Source organism: Trichechus manatus, unplaced genomic scaffold, assembly GCF_000243295.1.
Source record: "Trichechus manatus latirostris isolate Lorelei unplaced genomic scaffold, TriManLat1.0 scaffold00110, whole genome shotgun sequence".
Classification (NCBI taxonomy): domain Eukaryota; kingdom Metazoa; phylum Chordata; class Mammalia; order Sirenia; family Trichechidae; genus Trichechus; species Trichechus manatus.
The window spans coordinates 5,164,666-5,185,074 of record NW_004444046.1 but is presented as its reverse complement, the minus strand read 5'-3'; the positions used below and the strand labels follow the sequence as shown (position 1 = coordinate 5,185,074).

The 20,409-nt window shown below is 42.4% G+C and overlaps 1 protein-coding gene across 1 annotated transcript in view; it reads left to right on the top strand.

Annotated features, from left to right (window-relative positions):
• The window catches only part of SLC7A14 (solute carrier family 7 member 14), a 133,212-nt gene that overhangs the window by 95,269 nt on the left and 17,534 nt on the right, over positions 1 to 20,409 (top strand). The window contains exons 3-6 of the mRNA XM_004383461.1: positions 80 to 316; positions 2,486 to 2,703; positions 16,811 to 16,957; positions 20,056 to 20,264. Coding sequence (XP_004383518.1) covers positions 80 to 316; positions 2,486 to 2,703; positions 16,811 to 16,957; positions 20,056 to 20,264 — 811 coding nt within the window. The remainder of the gene's footprint in view (positions 1 to 79; positions 317 to 2,485; positions 2,704 to 16,810; positions 16,958 to 20,055; positions 20,265 to 20,409) is intronic.

Sequence of the window (20,409 nt, the reverse complement as noted above, 5' to 3'; positions counted from 1 at the left end):
TCTACCCAAGGGTGTTAGTGACCAAGAGGTTAGTTCATCTCCTGAAGCTCCGCCGTCTGTGTGTGTTTGTCCCATGCAGGTGTCTGCTACGCAGAGTTTGGAGTACGCGTCCCCAAGACGACCGGATCAGCCTACACCTACAGCTACGTCACTGTGGGGGAGTTTGTGGCGTTTTTCATTGGCTGGAACCTGATCCTGGAGTACCTGATTGGCACTGCTGCTGGCGCCAGTGCTCTGAGCAGCATGTTCGACTCTCTGGCAAACCACACCATCAGCCACTGGATGGTGGACACCGTGGGAACCCTCAACGGTCTAGGTGAAACTGTCATATCTTCTTACCCTAACAAGGAAACTTACAGAGCCAAATAAACAGGATCCCCCTTGCAGAACGCAATTTGACAAACTGTATCATGAGGCTTAAAATGTCTTTTTATTTAAAAAAAAAATTCTTCCTCTGTGAATCTGTCCTAAGGAATTAATTCTAATTTTCTATGAAATTTTTATACAAAAAGATGTTCATCACAGCCTTATTTATAATAACAGAAAAGGTAAAATAGTCTAAATATTCTACAGTGAGGCAAAGGATTAATTATGGAGTCATTTATGTAGCGAGCGATTAACAGGATGATGCAGAAGGCTAGTGTAATAACATGGAAAATGTTTTTGATGTAATGTCATGTGAAAAAAGATACAAATTATACTTGCATCATGTTAATAACTATATAAAAATAAAAACCAATGCAGGAAAAAAACTATAAGGAACTTCTCTGATAGTTTCATCAGAAGATTTTTTTCAAATTTTCTTAAATATGTATTCATGAAAATGTTTTAATTTTCAAATGAAAAAATACATTTTTAAGAGGAACAAAATGGATGCCAGTTTAGCAGAGGCCGGGAGGTGGGTAATATAATTGAATGAATGCTAAATAATCAGAAGCTAGTGTAACCAACACCATGAGGCTTGAGACTCCACCCATCACTTACTACCTACTTTCCATCCTCTCACATCTGTCAGAAGCTAAGCAATAGTTGAGGGAGCTTTGGAGTCTTGCCCCACCACTTCCAAGACTCGCTCTTTAACTCTGTGCAAGTCATTTAACTTCAGTGTCCTTCTCTCAGAGGAGCTGACAGAAGCACTGAGCACCCAGTGTCTTCGTTATCTAGTGCTGCTATAACAGAAATACCACAAGTGGACGGCTTTAACAAACAGAAGTTTATTTTCTCACAGTTTAGGCTAGAAATCCAAATTCAGGGTGCCAGCTCCAGGGGAAGTCTTTCTCTCTCTGTCGGGGGAAGGTCCTTGTCATCAATCTTCCCCTGGTCTAGGAGCTTCTCAGATCAGGGACTCCGGGTACAAAGGACACGCTCTGCTTCCAGCTCTGCTTTCTCGGTGGTATGAGGTCCCCCTGTCTCTCCGCTCACTTCTCTCTTTTATGTCTCAAAATAGATTGACTCAAGATACAACCGTATCTTGCAGATTGAGTCCGCCTCGTTATGAGTCCTGCCTCATTAACATAACTGTCTCTAATCCCGCCTCATTAACATTGTAGGGGTAGAATTTATAACACATAGGAAAATCACATCAGATGACAAAATGGGGGACAATTACACAATACTGGGAATCATGGCCTAGCTGAGTTGACACACATTTTTGGGGGACACAATTCAATCCATAACACCAGGTACCATGATGAGATAAAAAGTATGAAGACCACATCTGTTCAGATGCTGATGTCACAGAATTAGGTGTGAAAGGGTCCTCCAAAATCAGGTAGTCAATCCCTTCTTTTATAGATGAAATCCAGAGAAATGAGGCAACTTGCCCGTGGCCACACAGCTGGTTACTGGCCAAAGTACAGCTGAAATTCAGGACCCTGACTGCTGTGGCAGTGCCTTTTCCACTCTGTAGAGGGCAGGAGTCCACTGGCCAATGAACAAGACCCAACAAGGGAGTGTGTTCACTGGTCATTTTCTCTCCACAACCACATACACATAAATGAAGTGGGAGGGATCCTCTTATTAGTTTTCAAAGACAAAATTCTTAAATTTTCTAAGAAAGAAAAGACTGTTGAAATGAAATGGAAATTTCATTGACTATAAAATTAACAATAATGAAGACAAAAGGGTTTTCAAATAACAGGTTAGAATTAGCTATACATCCTAAATGTCCTAGACAATCCTGACTTCAGGTATTCTGTCCCATTGTTCCATAGGCATCATTGTAATTGTCACATCGTGTATCAAAAGCTGCCCACTTGAAAATAGACACTTATATCTGCTTGTGAACTACAACAGAGCACACACGCGCCCATGAGCACACACGTGCCCATGCACACAAGTGCACATACTTGCTTCTCCCCCCTGCATGACTGACCTCTCTTCTCACAGCTGCATGTGGATGGACCACGGAGTGGGGGGGGGGGAAGTGTGTTCATGACCCTCTTTTTTCCTTGGGACAATATTAATTTATGTCTTTCCCCTCTAGGGAAAGGTGAAGAATCATACCCAGACCTTCTGGCTCTGGTGATTGCGGTCATCGTGACCATCATCGTCGCTCTGGGGGTAAAGAATTCTGTGGGCTTCAACAATGTCCTCAACGTGCTGAACCTAGCAGTGTGGGTGTTCATCATGATTGCAGGCCTCTTCTTCATCAATGGGAAATACTGGGCTGAGGGCCAGTTCCTGCCCCACGGCTGGTCAGGGGTGAGTGCCTTCCTGAAGCCTGGTATACCTGTCGTACGCTCTGCCTTCCACCCTATGACAAGCCTAAGATATATTGTCAACAAAATGTTGCTCTGTCCCATAAACTTCATGGCACTCTCTTCATCACCTTTTAATCTTAATTTAATTGGAATGTTCTGGAAAAGTGGTTCTTATATACATTTTTGTTTGTTTGTTTTACAAATATTTTTGGGAACCTATTTTCTACAAATAATAATCAATTGAGTGTTTTGGCAACTTGCAATATGCCTAACACTGTGTTAAGTGCTTTGCATGTGATATCTCCTTTAATCATCCCAATAACCTTGCAAGGAAGATATTTACCTTCCAGTTTTATAGATGAAGAAACAATCAAGGAGGTCAAACAACTTGCTATTCAGCACATAGCATAAGTGGCAGAGTCAGGACCCAAAGCAAGGACTGCCTTATTCCAAAACCTATACATGAACAGTTCAGGTCTATAGACTCTCTCTACAGTCCATCAGGAGAGACAGGCATGTGCATAAATGGACAAGGCAACAAAGGAGGCCGGGAGAGTATATGAGTGAGGAACGGGTGAGTGTTGCTTGCTTATGGAACTAGGGAAGGAATAATTTTTAAAACCTATCCTGACATTTGATTCAAGGTGGAGAGTCCTGCCAGGGTCTGAGGGCGGTGAAGTGGACCAAGTGGGTGTTGGTTATAAATCCCGTTCCAGGGGTGTGAACCATGACAGAGAAGTCTACCTGGTAGGGTCTAGGGGTTGGCAAGAGAGTGGGCTGGACCAAAGGGACATGTGCAGATCTCATCCCAGCGGGGTGGTTTATGCTAAAGAAAAACAGGAAAGCCAGGGTGGCAGATTGTTTATACTGAAAACTGGTTCTAAATTGCACCTGTTTTTTGTTTATTTGTTTTGGGTTTTGTTTAATTTTTTTCTTTCCTTCTATAGTATGACTAAAAATGCTTATGTTATGGATTTATTGGTAAAGTTCACCAGCCCATCCTTTTTACTTTTTAATGGTAGAACATAAACCAGAGAATTTAGAGCTGGAAGGGATCTCAGAGGTCACCTAGTCCTATCGCCTCATTAACAGGTGAAAAAACAGACGCTCAGAGAGGAAAGCCTGCTTAGGACTGGTAGCAGAAAGCAAGTTCAGAATTCAATCCGTTTTGCTTTTTTTTAGCTTTTGCTTAGACTGGTTTTCCTCCAAGATGTCCAGGGATCAGAAATCTCTCTTGGAGAACACTCAAAATAACTTCTGTTTATTCTGAACCATGCCATGCTGTTCAATGCAGAGACACAAGCAAGGAAGCAATATAAGCCAAGATTTCTAGTCTTCTGCTTATCTGCAAGAATTCCACAGAACCACAAAGCCATCCCTCCTCTTTGAAATGAATAAATCCTGAAACTAGTTAAAACCAGAAGAAGAGACAAAGAAACACTGTTGACCCCATTCTGGATCCCCAAGTCTGTATTTTTTTATTATACAAATTGTTCCTTTCCTATCACACAAGAAAAACAACAAATTATAAAACTGAAAAGAAAGAATGTTTTCCCAGAGCTCAATTGCGTTTTCATCTTAGTACATGAAAATGTTCTCACTATTTTCTTAACAATATAAGAAATTATTGAGTCATAGACTTACTGTAAGACTCTGGCCATTAGTTAACTTCTGTGCTTTTAGGTTTTCTCATCTATCAAGTGGGAAAGCTAATTACACCAAATGTTTGCAAAGAAGAATACAGTCTTGGATGGTTTTATGTACACATTGTTGTGATCCGTAACAGCGATAATGATAGAAGGAAGCAGCTAGTACTTATTGACTGTTGCTAGATGACCGGCATTGTGCCCCATGGATATTATCTCATTCAATTCTTATAACAAAACTTTAAGGCAGCTGTTGTATTTCCAAATTACAAATGGAGAACCCAAGGCTTAGAAAGTTTGGGTAACTTACCTGAGGTCACTTAGCTAGTCAGAGCCAGGGCTGAAATTCCTACTCAATTCAGTGTGACTCCAAAGTCCTTTCCACTACATTTAGTATCTTGTGAATGATGACTACCCTCTTCTGAGCTTTCTTTTAAAAAAAGAAAGAAAAGTAATAAGGTAATTAATATGACATGTTATATTTTCATTTCCTTTAAACTTTCACAAAGTCATAGCGTCTCAGAGCTGAAAGGAGCATTATGAAGTGGTCTATCTCTTATCCTCAGAAGGAAATATAGTTTAACCCAGGCTGAGTATATTATGCATTGTTTATTAAGATATCCTGTCAAAACAATTTGTAAACTTTTTTTTAATTACTCAGTTCATGTTTAATTTTCAAAATCCTTCTAATAGCTCACCTGAATGGCACACACTGCAGTTTAGACCCCATGTAAAGACTGGAAAGAGTTAGTATGCTCTGTGTCAATGTGCTCCACTTGTTTTGAAAAAGTTGAACAAGTCTTTTAGCCTTCTCCTTGTGCTTTGTCCTGGAGTCTTTATTCTCTTTTGGGGTCTCTTCTCTTTTCCAGGACTCTGCATCCTTCCTCAATCAGGGACCCACCTCATCAAGGAAGGAGCTAACCAAGGTAGCCTTAAGGATTCCCATTTATGCATCATCTCAAGTTCTCACTAGCTTTTACGGAAGAAGAAGAAAAGTAGGTAGAAAGTCAGGCATAAAAGAAGAAAGGAAGGATGCCTCTCCTAACATGTATTTAACATTTCCTTTATGACAAACTTTTCTATATATATACTTTTTAATTTAATCTGCACAACAGCCCTGCAGAATAAGTATAATGATCTCTACTTTTACATCAAAACAACTGAAAATTAAGATCACAGATCTAGATCCTAAGTAGTAGAGAGCCAGAATTCAACCCTAGTCCTGGATGAGACAAAGCCCGTATTCACTCCACCACTCCCCAGGTTAGGACCCATTGAACCAATTATCTTTGTTTGCACCTTTGCCCACTGACCTCACTCCAACCCACACCCACTAATCTGAGTGGGTTTGTCATTGGTCACCAAGAAAGCTTAGGTAGGATTTTGGATTTTTTGTACAAATCCATCATTCCTGCAGGAAGCTCAAATGTGTGTCCTAGTGGGTGTGACTAAAAGTATCATCTGAGCAAGTGTGAAGATGCTGATTCGCCCTCTTTGCTATCTCCCAGGCCTTGGATTTCTGCATAGTACATTTCCTCCCTAGTGAACTGGCCTGGACCTGTTCTTTCTCAACTTTGGTTTCAGGTCACTTTTGCAATCCAGCAAGGCCACTTTGAATCTAGATCCTGTTTTTTAAGGTCTGACCATCCTCCCATGAGCGTGTCCTCCGCCAAGTTAATAAACATGCTCCCCACTCTGTTATCTAACAACAGTCAACAAAAGCGTGTGGCCAACTTGGCAGCTACGTGAATTTCTTCTCTCCTTAAGGAAACCCTGGCCCCTACCCCTGAATAGGGGACTAGTAAGGAGTTCCAGTCCACTTTATTCTTTAATCCCTTTTGAGTAGATGGGATGGAGCAAACTGCCATATAGGCCTATATCTCTTGGGGATGATTTATCAGGACATCACTATGTGATCTGAAACACAATTCTAGAGTACTTTGAAAGGGTTAATGAACAATGTGTCCTCTGGCTATGGACCCCTCATAAACCCTACTTTTTCCCCTGCTCCAACCGCTTCTTTCCAAAGAAAATATCTTAAGGAATGGTTTACTCACTTACAGGTTCTGGGTCAACTGTTTCTTTGGTCTTGAAGAGCTTAAGAAAAACAAACATTTTCCCTTATATCAAGTAACTGCTGGCACACAGCTGAACCCCTGCTTCCATCTGCAATTCCTCAGCCCCTGAACATTGTTCAATATGTATTCCCTTTATGTTATTTGTCCTTGATGTTATCCCATGGTTTTTCTTTAACCAAATATGATACTCCACCAGCACAAATAGCTCCCAGGAAAAAGGACGATACCAGGCATTTGAAGGGAATGCTGATAGCCTCCAAACAAAGGAAAGGTTGTTTTTCATGTTCTCCACATCTGAATCCATTTGTTGGAACCTGTTAGCACATTCCACAGTCACTGTGGACAGGCTGCTAATAGAGCTGGGGCATGAGGGTGGTAGAAAATTGTGTTAAAGTTGGAGTTGTGTCTTGCTACCTTGGGAGGGGATTATATAAAGGGGACTAATTATCTCCTAGGCATCTGGCAGGCTGGCCAAGGCAGAACATGGGAGGACTGCTTCATCCAAACGCCTCTCAAATATCAGCAAAGCACAGGAGGCCAGCTTTTAGGGACCACACACACTGAGTTGCAGGCCACTGATGACATTGCTTTTGACAACTAATTAAGAAGCAGCCTTCCAGCAACTGAAGCACATGCGGCTTCCCTGCAAAGCACTATAGAGGAATGGACCCATTCTGGACCGCCTGTCTGAGGAGCTACACCAGCTTTACTTTGGAAAACAACTTCAGCTCATGTCATCAAATTAAACAGTCAGTGCTATTTTTACTTAAGTGAAACATTAAAGGAAAGAGGACAAAGTGTCAATGAACACAAAAACACACACCATGCACACAGGCACATTTTATGCACTAACAGTATTCCCAGATGATCACCTTGGGTCCTGGCACATTCTTTCATGCCTGGAAGGGTATCATAATAATAAATACAAGTGCCAGATGTGAGATCTGGATAGAATGAAGTGGAAAACAGTTTTAGTGGTTATTTGGGTGGAGACACATCCATACACAGTTTCATATCATAGCTGTTTGTATTGGCCAATCAGAGATCATTTGCTTGCAATGAAGAAAAACTCTTTCAAACTAACTCAAATACAAAAGTGTTTTTTTTTGTTTCTTTGTTTGTTTGATTGAGTGATCGATTGATTCTTTTGCTAATTTTATTATCTTCTCTTTGATAATCTGCTTGTTTAATCTATGTCTTGTTAGGCCAGGATCTGTTTGACCTTGGTAGGTATGCTGGTTTTTCTCCATTTGCCTCCACTACACAGATTCACCCTCCACCCTTCATGCCCTGTTTTATATTCCAAAAGACCCCTGACTTGGGGAGAGTCTGAAAGCATTCCCCTTGAGAACAAGAACCAGACAAAGATGCCCCTTATCACCCACCACTCTTATTCAACACTGTGCTGGAGGTCCTAACCAGAGCGATTAGGCTAGAAAAAGAAATAAAGGACATCCAAATTGGTAATGAAGAAGTCAAAGTATCTCTATTTGCAGATGATATGATCTTATACACAGAAAACCCCAAAGAATCCACAAAAAAACTACTGGAACTAATAGAAGAATTCAGCAAAGTATCAGGATACAAGATAAACATGCAAAAATCAGTTGGATTCCTTTACACCAACAAAGACAACTTCGAAAAGGAAATCACCAATCAATATCAGCTACAATAGTCCCCAAGAACATAAAGTACTTGGGAATCAATCTAACCAGAGAAGTAAAAGACTTATACAATGAAAACTATAAGACACTACTGCAAGAAACCAGAAGAGACCTGCATAAGTGGAAAAACATACCTTGCTCATGGATAGGAAGACTCAACATTGTGAAAACGTCTCTTCTACCCAAAGCGATCTACAGATACAATGCAATCCCAATCCAAATTCCAATGGCATTTTTTAATGAGATGGAGAAGCAAATCACCAACTTCATATGGAAAGGGAAGAGGCCCCAGATAAGTAAAGCATTACTCAAGAAGAAAAACAAAGTGGGAGGCCTCACACTGCCTGATTTTAGAAACTTTTGTACTGCCACAGTAGTCAAAACAGCCTGGTACTAGTACAACAACAGATACATCGACCAATGGAACAGAATTGAGAATCGAGACCTAAATTCATCCACCTATGAGCAGCTGATATTTGACAAAGGCCCAAAGTTTGTTAACTGGGGAAAAGGCAGTTTCTTTAACACATGGTGCTGACATAACTGGATATCCATCTGCAAAAAACTGAAACAAGACCCATACCTCACCCCATGCACAAAAACTAACTCAAAATGGATCAAAGACTTAAATATAAATCGAAAATGATAAAGATCATGGAAGAAAAAATAGAGACAACACTAGGAGCCCTAATACATGACATAAACAGAATACGAACCATAAGTTACAATGCACAAGCACCAGAAGAGAGACTAGATAACTGGGAGCTTCTAAAAATCACTTTTATGTTCATCAAAAGACTTCACCAAAAGAGTCAAAAGACAACCTACAGACTGGGAAAAAAAGTTTTGGCTACAACAAACCCAATCAGCGTCTAATCTCTAAAATCTACAAGATACTGCAAAACCTCAACAACAAAAAGACAAATAACCCAATTAAAAAATGGGGAAAGGGTATGAACAGGCACTTTGCCAAAGACAATATTCAGGCAGCTAACAGACAGATGAAGAAATGCTCACGATCATTAGCCATTAGAGAAATGCAGATCAAAACTACAATGCAATGCCATCTCACCCCAACAAGGCTAGCATTAATCCAAAAACCACAAAATAATAAATGCTGGAGAGGTTGTGGAGAGACTGGAACACTTATACGTTGTTGGTGGGAATCTAAAATGGTACAACCACTTTGGAAATAGATTTGGTGCTTTCTTAAAAAGCTAGAAATAGAAATACCATATGATCCAGCTATCTCGCTCCTTGGAATACCTCCGAGAGAAATAAGAGCCCTCACACAAATAGATACATGCACACCCATGTTCTTTGCAGCACTGTTCACAATATCAAAAGGATGGAAACAACCTAGATGCCCATCAATGGACGAATGGATAAACAAATTATGGTATATCCACACAATGGAATACTGCGCAACGTAAAGAAGCTGTGAAACATCTTATAACATGGAGGAAGCTGGCGGTTATTATGCTGAGTGAATTTAGTCGGTCACAGAAGGACAAATATTGTATGAGACCACTATTATAAGAACTCAAGAAAAGGTTTAAACACAGAAGAAAACATTCTTTGATGGTTACAAGGGTGGGGAGGGATGGTGAGGGTTATTTACTAACTAGATAGTAGATGAGAATTATCTTAGGTGAAGGGAAGGACAGCACACACTACAGGGGAAGTCAGCACAACTGGACTAAACCAAAGCTAAGAAGTTTCCTGAATACAATCAAACACTTTGAGGGACAGAGTAGCAGGGGTAGGGGTCTGGGGACCATGCTTTCAGGGGACATTTAGGTCAGTTGGCATAACAAAGTTTATTAAGAAAATGTTCTGCACCTTACTTTGGTGAGTGGCATCTGGGGTCTTAAAAGCTTGCAAGCGGCCATCTAACATGCATCAATTGGTCCCAACCACCTGGAGTAGAGGAGAATGAAGAACACCAAAGGCACAAGGAAAGTATTAGCCCAAGAGACAGAAAGGGCCACGTACACCAGAGATTTCATCAGCCTGAGACCAGAAGAACTAGATGGTGCCCGGCTACCACCAATGACTGCCCTGACAGGGAACACAACAAAGAGTTCCAGATGGAGCAGCAGAAAGGTGAGGTGCAGAACTCAAATTCTAGTAAGACCAGACTTAATGGTCTGACTGAGACTGGAGGAACCCCTGAAAGCATGGCCCCTGGCTTCTCTATCAGCCCAGAACTAAAACAATTTCTGAGCCCAGCTCTTCAGACAGCGATTGGACAGGACTGTGGGACATAAAGTGATACTCGTGAGGAGTGTGCCTCTTAGCTCAAGTAGATGCAAGAGACTAAGCGGGCAGCTTCTGTCCAGAGGTAAGATGGGAAGGCAGAGAGGGTTAGGAACTGGTTGAATGGACATGGGGAATCAGGGGTGGAAAGGAGGAGTGTGCTGTCACAGTATGGGGAAAACAATAGGAGTCACATTACAATGTATGTATAAATTTTTGTATGGGAAAAATTTAAAAATAAATAAAAAAACAAAGCCCTTAGACATAATACATCTTACTTTTATGTAAATAAAATATGAAAAGAACAAAAAAAGAAAAATGTAAATCACAACTACAATGAGATACCATCTCACCCCAACAAGGCTAGCATTCATCCAAAAAACACAAAATAATAAATGTTGGAAAGGTTGTGGAGAGACTGGAACATTTATACACTGCTGGTGGGAAAGTAAAATGGTACAGCCACTTTGGAAATCAATTTGGTGCTTCCTTAAAAAGCTAGAAATAGAAGTACCATATGATCCAGCAATCCCACTCCTTGGAATATATCTTAGAGAAATAAGAGCCCTCACACAAATAGATATATGCACACCCATGTTCATTGCAGCACTGTTCACAATAGCAAAAAGATGGAAACAACTTAGGTGCCCATCAATGGACGAATGGATAAACAAAGTATGGCATATTCACACAATGGAATACTATGCAATAATAAAGAACAATGATGAATCCATGAAACATCACATAATATGGATTAATCTAGAAGGCATTATGCTGAGTGAAATTAGTCAGTTGCAAAAGGACAAATATTGTATAAGACCACTATTATAAGATCTCAAGAAAAGGTTTAAACACAGAAGAAAACATTCTTTGATGGTTACAAGGGTGGGGAGGGATGGTGAGGGTTATTTACTAACTAGATAGTAGATAAGAATTATCTTAGGTGAAGGGAAGGACAGCACACACTACAGGGGAAGTCAGCACAACTGGACTAAACCAAAAGCCAAGAAGTTTCCAGAACACAACCAAACACTTCGAGGGACAGTATATCAGGGGTGGGGGTATGGGGACCATGGTTTCAGGGGACATCTAGGTCAATTGGCATAACAAAGTTTATTAAGAAAATGTTCTGCATCCTGCTTTGGTGAGTGGCGTCTGGGGTCTTAAAAGTTGGCCAGTGGCCATCTAAGATGCATCAATTTGTCGCAACCCACCTGGTGCAAAGGAGAAAGAAGAATACCAAAGAAACAAGGAAAGTATTAGCCCAAGAGACATAAAAGGCCACGTACACCAGAGACTCCATCAGCCTGAGACCAGAAGAACTAGATGGTGCCCAGCTACCACCAATGACCACCCTGATAGGGAACACAACAGAGGATCCCTGATGGAGCAGGAGAAAAGTGGGGTGCAGACCTCAAATTCTAGTAAAAAGACCAGACTTAATGGTCTGACTGAGACTGGAGGAACCCCAGAAGACATGGCCCCTGGACTTTTTGTTAACCCAGAACTAAAACCATTCTTGAAGCCAACTCTTCAAACAAAGATTAGACTGGACTATAAGACATAAAATGATATTTGTGAAGAGTGTGCTTCTTAGTTCAAGTAGATAAATGAGCCTAAATGGGCAGCTCCTGTCCAGAGGTGAGATGAGAAGGCAGAGAAGCTTAGGAGCTGGTTGAATGGACATGGGAAATCCGGGGTGGAAAGGAGGAGTGTGCTATCAAATTATAGGGATAGCAACTAGAGTCACATAAGAATTTGTGTATAAATTTTTGTATAAGAAACTCACTTGAGCTGTAAACTTTCACCTAAAGGACAATTTAAAAAAAATAATAAAAAGACCCCTGGCTGATTGCTTCTTGTTAGGTTTAGCCTATGGGAGATATTAACAGGAGATCAGAAAGTAAGAAGAGAGAAAGGCCTGAGTATTTCTTCTTTATCCCTTCCAGCCTTGGCACCATGTCTCTGGCACTAGCTGTGTCCCTCCAAGAATACAGCTCCATCTGGGTAGCCCCTGCTCTACACCTCCAGCTGTCACTGGACTCTAGGAACACCTTTCCGCTCTTCACCTGTAGGCCTAGGGATGACAACAACTTCTCATTGTTATTAGTCTCTGATGCCTCCACGTCCCTCGTTGACTCCCTTAACCCTGCCTTTACCCTTGCCTATCCCTCCACCTATAGCTGCCTGTAGTTCCTTCATTGAAATCATTTCATTTGAACCACCTGAGTTGAATTATTTCCTGCCTAAAGAAGTAGGCCTATCAAGTATCCTCCCACCTTTGGTCTATCCAGTCTTTCTTCAACCATAATTGATTTGTAGTTCTACATATGCAAATCCAGACTAACAGACTTTTTCTTTGCAAGCCTATTCCTTCTCTTCCCAGTTTGATCGTAGTTAGCTTTCTGGTATCTAATCATTATTAGTAATTGCCATCTATTCTTTCGTTCATTTAGAAAATGAGTTTCCTTTTGTGTTTTACAAAAAATATAGACATGTATTAATCTTCTGCTGCTTATTACCACAGTCAAGGTTACATTTTGGGTTTTCCAATATTCTCCAGATTCCAAGCCCCATGAGGTCAAGATCAGAGTCCATTTTGCTCATTACAGTATTCCCATTACCAAACACAGTTCCTGGCACATGGTAGCAATTGATAAATATGCGTTGGGTTCTATAATAATAATAGATAAGAATTTGTGCTTCTTTCCATCTGCTCTGAAAAAACTTACAATAATAATAATAATGCTGGTAAAAACTGACATTTATTAAGCACCTACTGGTAAAAACTGACATTTATTAAGCACCTACTGTACTCTAGGACTACAGTTTGCTGTATTATTTCACTTAATCCTTGTAACAGGCCCTGAGCTATGTACTATTATTATCTCCATTTAAGTAATAAACTGAATCTCCAAGAGATTAAGAACTAGTCCTAGGTCACCAAGCTAGTATGTGGCAGAACCAGCCTAGGTTTGTCAGGCTACAAAGCCTGCACTCCGCACTACAACCTAGCACAGCCTACGTGCATGGCTCTGGGATTCCCTCTGCAGCCCTACAGTGGACCTCTACCCCAACTACTACACTGTTACTACTTCAAATATTTGAAGGTGTCCTCCACGTCCTCCCTGGTGGTGCAGTGGTTAAGTGCTCGGCTGCTAACCAAAAGGTTGACAGTTTAAACCTACCAGCTGCTCCATAGCAGAAAGACGTAGCAGTCTGCTTCTGTAAGGATCACAGTCTTGGAAACCCTATGAGGCAGTTCTACTCTGTCTATAGGGTTGCTATTAGTCGGAATCAACTTGATGGCGATGGGTTTGGTTTGGCCCATGTCCTCCACTGAGTCTTCTCTTCTTCAAGTTAAACATCCCCAGGTCCCCTATCATTCCTCACATAGCATGGATCAGAGACCTATCACCTTTTTCTAAGGGAAATTTTCCCCAGAGTTCTGTAAAACCCTCCCACCCTCCTTCACTCAGCAGTGAGTTGGCTCTTCCAGTGTCTGTGGCCTTTGTATGCAGAGCTGACCGCAACAAGTAGTAATGGGGTTGTAGCCCTGGGTCATCCTGAATTGGCAGTGATGCATCTTCATTCAGGTCAATGGATGATTTAGAAGAGGAATGTGTGTGTGTGTATGTGAATGCGTGCACCAATGTGTGTGTGTGTGTGTGTGTGTGTTAAAAGCAAAGAAACAGAACGTGTTTTCTGGAATCTATCTTTAAGCAAAGCATTTCTTGATCGGGACAGTTTAGTAAGCCTGCAATCCTAACAATCTGTTCATCCTTGAAGACCAGAAACATTTTCTAGACAAGTGAAAAATAAGCACATTTTTAAGCCCATGAACCTCCATGTACGACGAAGTGAGATCTGTTTTCTCTCATTGTCTGGAGGCCAACCATACCATCCATACCCTGAAATGAAGGACTTTTTTGAAGTGAAAATGGGATTTATCTCCTTTTCCAGAAAATAGCCTTCTGGAGATACAGCTGCTTACATTTGAGAAGATCTTTCTACTCGAGTTATTTAAAATAGATCAGGGGTTCTTAATTTTTTTGGTATTATGGACCACTTGGCAGTCTGGTCAAGCCTATGGAATCCTTCTGAGAATTGTATTTTTTAAATGATTAATTTAATTACATAGGGTTTCAAAAGAAATCAATTATATTGAAATATAGTTAGCAAAATATTTTAAAATTATGATATAATAATGTGCCTCTTTATTAGTGCATTAAATATTAACATCTATGTCTAATAACTATCATAATTTAGAAGTAGCAATAAGCATAAGTATTTCAATATTTCTGCAACATGTGATACGAAGATATCTAATAGCTACTGGTGACAAAATCACAGATACTGTTAGCCATCTACATTCATAGCTGAAAGAAATGCTAACATTCAGTTAAAATTTAGATAATATAAAGATGTAATATTTCCCAGCAAATTTCACAGACCCTCTGAAATCCATGGACCCCAGGATAAGAATCACTGAATTAAGGAAATGAAGCCCAATTGGGAGGGACTGTAAGAGAGACCAACTCATTGTACAGATGAGCAAATGTTGCTTTTGAAGTTTTGAGAGTTCGATTTTGTGATGTACCTTGTGATTCTAGTATTTCGTATTTGGTCTTTTACTTACTGAGAAATGACTGGGGGCAGTGAGAGTGAAATTTTGGGGACAAATATTTGCTTGGTAAATGTTTTGAATTTCAACATTTATAAACCAATAATGTGGAGAAAAGAAAAAACACAGTCCACTGTCTAGAGTGAATCCCACCTGGATCCCTGACTCGAGCTGGCTTGCTGCCAAGTCACCTCACCTTATACACTTAAGTTCAGAAAAATGCGTCTTACCTTCCTTTCCCTAAGCAGTCAAAGAGGTGCACTTTTTAATTTTCAGTGGATAATAAGCATCCCATTGTGGGGAAGCCTCATTTAAACTTCAATAAATTCTTTAGTATAAAGTAACACATTCCTTGATCAAAGATTTTCACTGACATCTTGACTTTTAAAGCAGGGCTTTGAACCGGTTTGAACCAGTTCGGTGAAGGCCGACTAAGTGAAACCAGTACACGAATTTTTACAATTTGGGTGATCTGGAATGATAACCAGAATGGTAAAAATTACCGGTGGAAGCCGTGGAATGAGAGACTCAGAAGAGGCGTAGTGAGCCCTTTCAGGAGCCTGATGCGTGAGATTGGATTATTGGCAGGACTGTGGAGAGCGACATACATTGGAAGCAGGCACACATCTTTAAGCAACGCATTGCTGTTTCCAACTCTGCTCAAAATCTGGCGAGCAAGAGATTTGATTGCTATGCAATGTGTATGCTGCCCTTGTTTTCTAAGAGGGAGATTAGGTTTCTAGCAGGGCTTCAACCTGTAATTTTTCCCATTCCAGTTATCGTTCTGGCTCACTCAAATTTTAGAAATTCGAGTCTGTTCTCATTTCACCTCCTCAGCCATTACTGAACTGGGAAGAAATGACTCGAAGCCCTGGTTTAAAGTCCAAATCCCCCTTGGAGTCATGTGGGCTCCTGTCAGACAGACATGCAGGCAGAGGTTACTGGGTGCCACCTCCCAGTGGTACACTGACACTGCTCCTGCCTCACAGCCCAACCAGGTCAGTCAAGCCCCCAAAAGGAGCAGAAAAATTAAATTCTATCCCTACCCAGTCTTCTCACTAAAGACAGTAGACTATCTGAAGATCTAAAAATCTTTTATATCATTTCAACTCTGGTAGTTACCATATTAGGGGCACTACTGGTAATTGGGGCAGGACAATTCTTTGTGCAGAAGCATCTTGGGCCTTCTACTGTAAATGCCAGCATTGCTCACCCCATATTTTTATGACCTATCAAAACTAACTCCCCACATTTGCAAACAGCCTGTGGTTGAGGCTGAGAACCACTGAATGAAAATAAAGTACAAAGAGGTTAATGAGTTCTCAAAAAAATACAGATAGCCAACTTATTGATTTATTTATACCTCATTTATTCACTAGGTGGTGCAAACAGTTAACATACTCACTGCTAACCAAAAGGTTGGAGGTTGAAGTCCGTTCAGAGCTGGACTTCTCAGAAGAAAGGCCTGGCAATCTACTTCCAAAAAATCAGCCATGAAAATTGTATGGAGCACGGTTCTACTTTGACACATGGGCTAACTGGTTTAGTTTTTTGGTTTATTTCCAAAAAGGATTTGAATTTGTTGAATGACTCAGTTTTTATTTGGCCATAATTCTTCTTATCTTCATTTCCTACATGAGGGAATTGTCCAGGGTCACATAGCTAGAAAGCAAGGAAATCAGAACTTGTGGGTTAAGCACTTGTGTCACCATGTTAGCCTGTGGCACCCCCTCTGCCACCAGCCATGTCAGCAGGGCATTGGACAATTGTGGGTACCACATTTCAGGCCCACGTTGCCCTGACATTCTGAGTCTGACAAATGCTGTCATCCACACAGGTGCTGCAAGGAGCAGCCACATGCTTCTACGCTTTCATTGGCTTTGACATCATCGCCACCACTGGAGAGGAAGCCAAGAATCCCAACACATCCATCCCCTATGCTATCACCGCCTCCCTGCTCATCTGCCTGACAGCATATGTATCTGTAAGTATCAAATGCTTGGAAATTGCACAGGATCCTCCTCATGGCCCTTTATATTTAACCTTAAAATGTGGGGCTGACACTGTGCTCCCTTCTTCATCAGGAAATGGTCCTTTGCTTGTGCCTTTTTGGTGTTAGTATGCATGTGTCTTAGTCATCTAGTGCTGCTCTAACAGAAATACCACAAGTGGATGGCTTTAACAAAGAGAAGTTTATTCTCTCACAGTCCAGTAGGCTACAAGTCCAAATTCAGGGCATCAGCTCCAGGAAAAGGCTTTCTCTCTCTTTCGGCTCTGGAGGCAGGTCCTTGTGATGCATCAGTCTTCCCTTGGTCGGAGCATCTCAGCACAGGAACCTCAGGTTCAAAGGATGCGCTCTGCTCCCAGAACTGCTTTCTGAGTAGTATGAGGTTCCCAACTCCCCACTTGCTTCCCTTTCCTTTTATCTCTTACAAAGGATAAAAGGTGGTGCAGGCCACACCCAAGGGAAACTCCCTTTACATTGGATCAGGGATGTGACCTGGGTTAGGGTGGTGTTACAATCCCACCCTCATCCTCTTTAATGTAAAATTACAATCACAAAATGGAGGACAACCACACAACACTGAGAATCACGGCCTAGCCAAATTGATACACACATTTTTGGGGGGACATAATTCAATCCATGACAGCATGTGTCTCATGCCTTCTGTAGCCATATGCACTGATGACAGGAAGAAATGAGGACTGCAGACTGGAGAGGGGGAGAAGCCCACGCCCCCAATTCGACCTTGGCCTCCAAGTGTCTCCACCCTTGCCCCTCCCTCCCCACAGACTCTTGGTGTCCGCGGCTACCCCAGGGACTGGTGTGCAGGGAGTGGGCCTCCGTCCAAGGAGCTCAGATCATAGGCTGGCAGTAACGGGTGGGTGTGTGAGCAGAGGCATTGTGGGGCTCTGTGCATGCTCCTCAATGCTCCTCTGTCTTCTGAGAGCTTTCCTGCAGCGAAGAGGCAAGGCTCCCGCAGAGTCGGGAGAGGGACTGCATTGTCCTCTAGGGACTCTCTTCCCCTTCAGTCTTAGGGGAACAAATGTAATTTCTCTTGGCTGTTTCTCCTCTTCTTACACCAGCTCAGTCTCAACCCTTTGGGTTTCCCTGCCAAAGGGAAGCCTCAGAATGAAGCCTTCAGCCTTGTCTCCTCAGGATCATGCCCCTGAAACACTCCTCACATTTTTGACATTTCATCTCTCAGCCCTTACCCCAGAATTCCTGTCTCAGAAATAGCTCAGTCACAGCCAACATCCCCCTCAGCCTCCAGCAATTGAGAGAACCAGCTGACTAGCCAACAGGCGTGTGGTTACACAAACACTCCCAGATCCTGAGTGTCCCACTCACATCGGTCACCACGATTAGGGAAGAGCCAGCAGCTGGGGGTGGGGCTTGTCAGCCCTGCCATAGCATGAGGGAGGCACCTCTTCCCGCCACCATCCCCCAACAAAACAAAACAAAAAATTTAGAAACCACCTTAAGAAGGTAGACCAATTGCTCTTTAAAGCAAGCTGCAAAAAAGGACTGTCCTAGAAGCCAAAGGAAAACAAGAGGGCAGCCTTGGATGTGGTTTATAGAAATCCAGTTGCCTTCCCAAGCTTTCTATGGGTGGGTCAGTTATCACCTGCCCTGTGTACCTACATACACCTGGTTCATCTCATCCAGACCCTGATCATCTCTGCAGGGAGTGCAGGGAGGGATGGCCAGGACCAGCCCAGGCACTCTGCCTGCATTGTTCCTTCTACTCCTTCCTTACACCTTCCCTTCCTCTGGGGAGTTGAACCTTGCTGTACACACAACAAAAGTCCATAATTGCAATTCCTTCCTTTGAATAGTGTTTTACAGCCTGCAGAGTACTTCCATGCATTTACCGACACTTAACCATCCCACACTCTGTGGGCAAGTTGTTATTAGAATCAGTCCCACTGTCCTGCAGACCACCCTAGCCCACCCCCAACGATGAAGTTGCAAGTGGTGATGCTGTTGGGAAACATTCTCTTTTAGACTCCGTACCTCAGGGGCTGTTTGGTCTAGTGCTGGTCAGCAGGCCAGTCCACCTGCATGCGAAGAGCCCAGTTGCTGGGCTGTGGCGGTGCCTCCTGCTGCTATCCTCCGTCTCGGCCCATGGCTTCACTAAAGGATGTTGGCTCTTGAGCAATAGGCAAGAGAGGGGTCTAGAAAGGCACCACCCTCTCCCTTTCAGGCTCTGAACTTCCTTCTTGATGACAAGAATGGCCTTCCCAGACCTGGGGGACCCCATATGATTGTTGACTCCGTTGCCTAGGCGAATTCTGAAGGGAGGGTTGTTATGGTAGATCTGTGATGTAAGAAGGGAGATATGTCCTGACAGCCTGTAGCCAAGTGACCCTGGTTGAGCAAAACCACAGTGGTCTTACAGACCCAGAGTAGGACTGGACTCCATCCTGAGGCCACAATTTGTTTGTTGGCCTTTCTAGCTCCTAGGACTAAGCTTCCAAGATGAAATGGAAATAGGAATCCTCATCTGGGTCCCATCAGTTAATTGGCTGCGGCCCGGCCAACAACCCCAGTCCTCAGGCTAACCACCTAAGCCTGATTTGGGGAGTTTTGATCTCTGATCTTCAGAGTGGGAAGGAATACAGATAAGATCCTGTAGGACCATTAAAGTATAAAAGAAATGACAGTTTTGTCCCTGTGGGCAGAGTGCTCACGGTCAATAGCAGGGCCTGGCCCCAGTGCCATTGGCTGTGCTCCCTGCACCTGGTAACATCTCTTTCCTTTGGACTGTCAGCATAGCTCTGCCTTATGGGGCTGAAATGTCTTCAGATTTATTCCTCTGATAACAAAGGGCCACAAAGAGATACTAGAGATTATCTGGTCCAGTCTACTAAATTCTCATCTAGGGAAAAAATATTGAGGCCAAGCGCCCCAAGGCCAAATGACTGGTCTACATTTAAGGCACATACCAGGAAGTAGTAGGTTCAAGCTGCCCTGCAGGTTTCTGACTCCAGGTCCAGGGCTCTGTCCGCCCCTGTGGGACATCCATCCATGCTGTCAGCCTCCTCTACTGCCAGCCATGTCTTCTCTTATTTTAACAGGTGAGCATGATCTTAACTTTGATGGTGCCATATTATGCCATTGACACGGAATCCCCACTTATGGAGATGTTTGTAGCCCATGGGTTCTATGCTGCAAAATTCATAGTGGCCATTGGATCAGTGGCAGGACTGACAGTCAGCTTGCTGGGCTCCCTCTTCCCAATGCCGAGGGTCATTTATGCCATGGCCGGTGATGGGCTCCTTTTCAGGTAAGCTCTATGCTCCGTGAAATTATTCTGCTCTGTCACACCTGTCCAGGGAGGATATCATCTGCTGTCGGCTTGACTATAATTTGATGTGAGTGCCTTTCACATAGACCATGGGACTTGTTATACATCCTGGCAAAGGATTTGA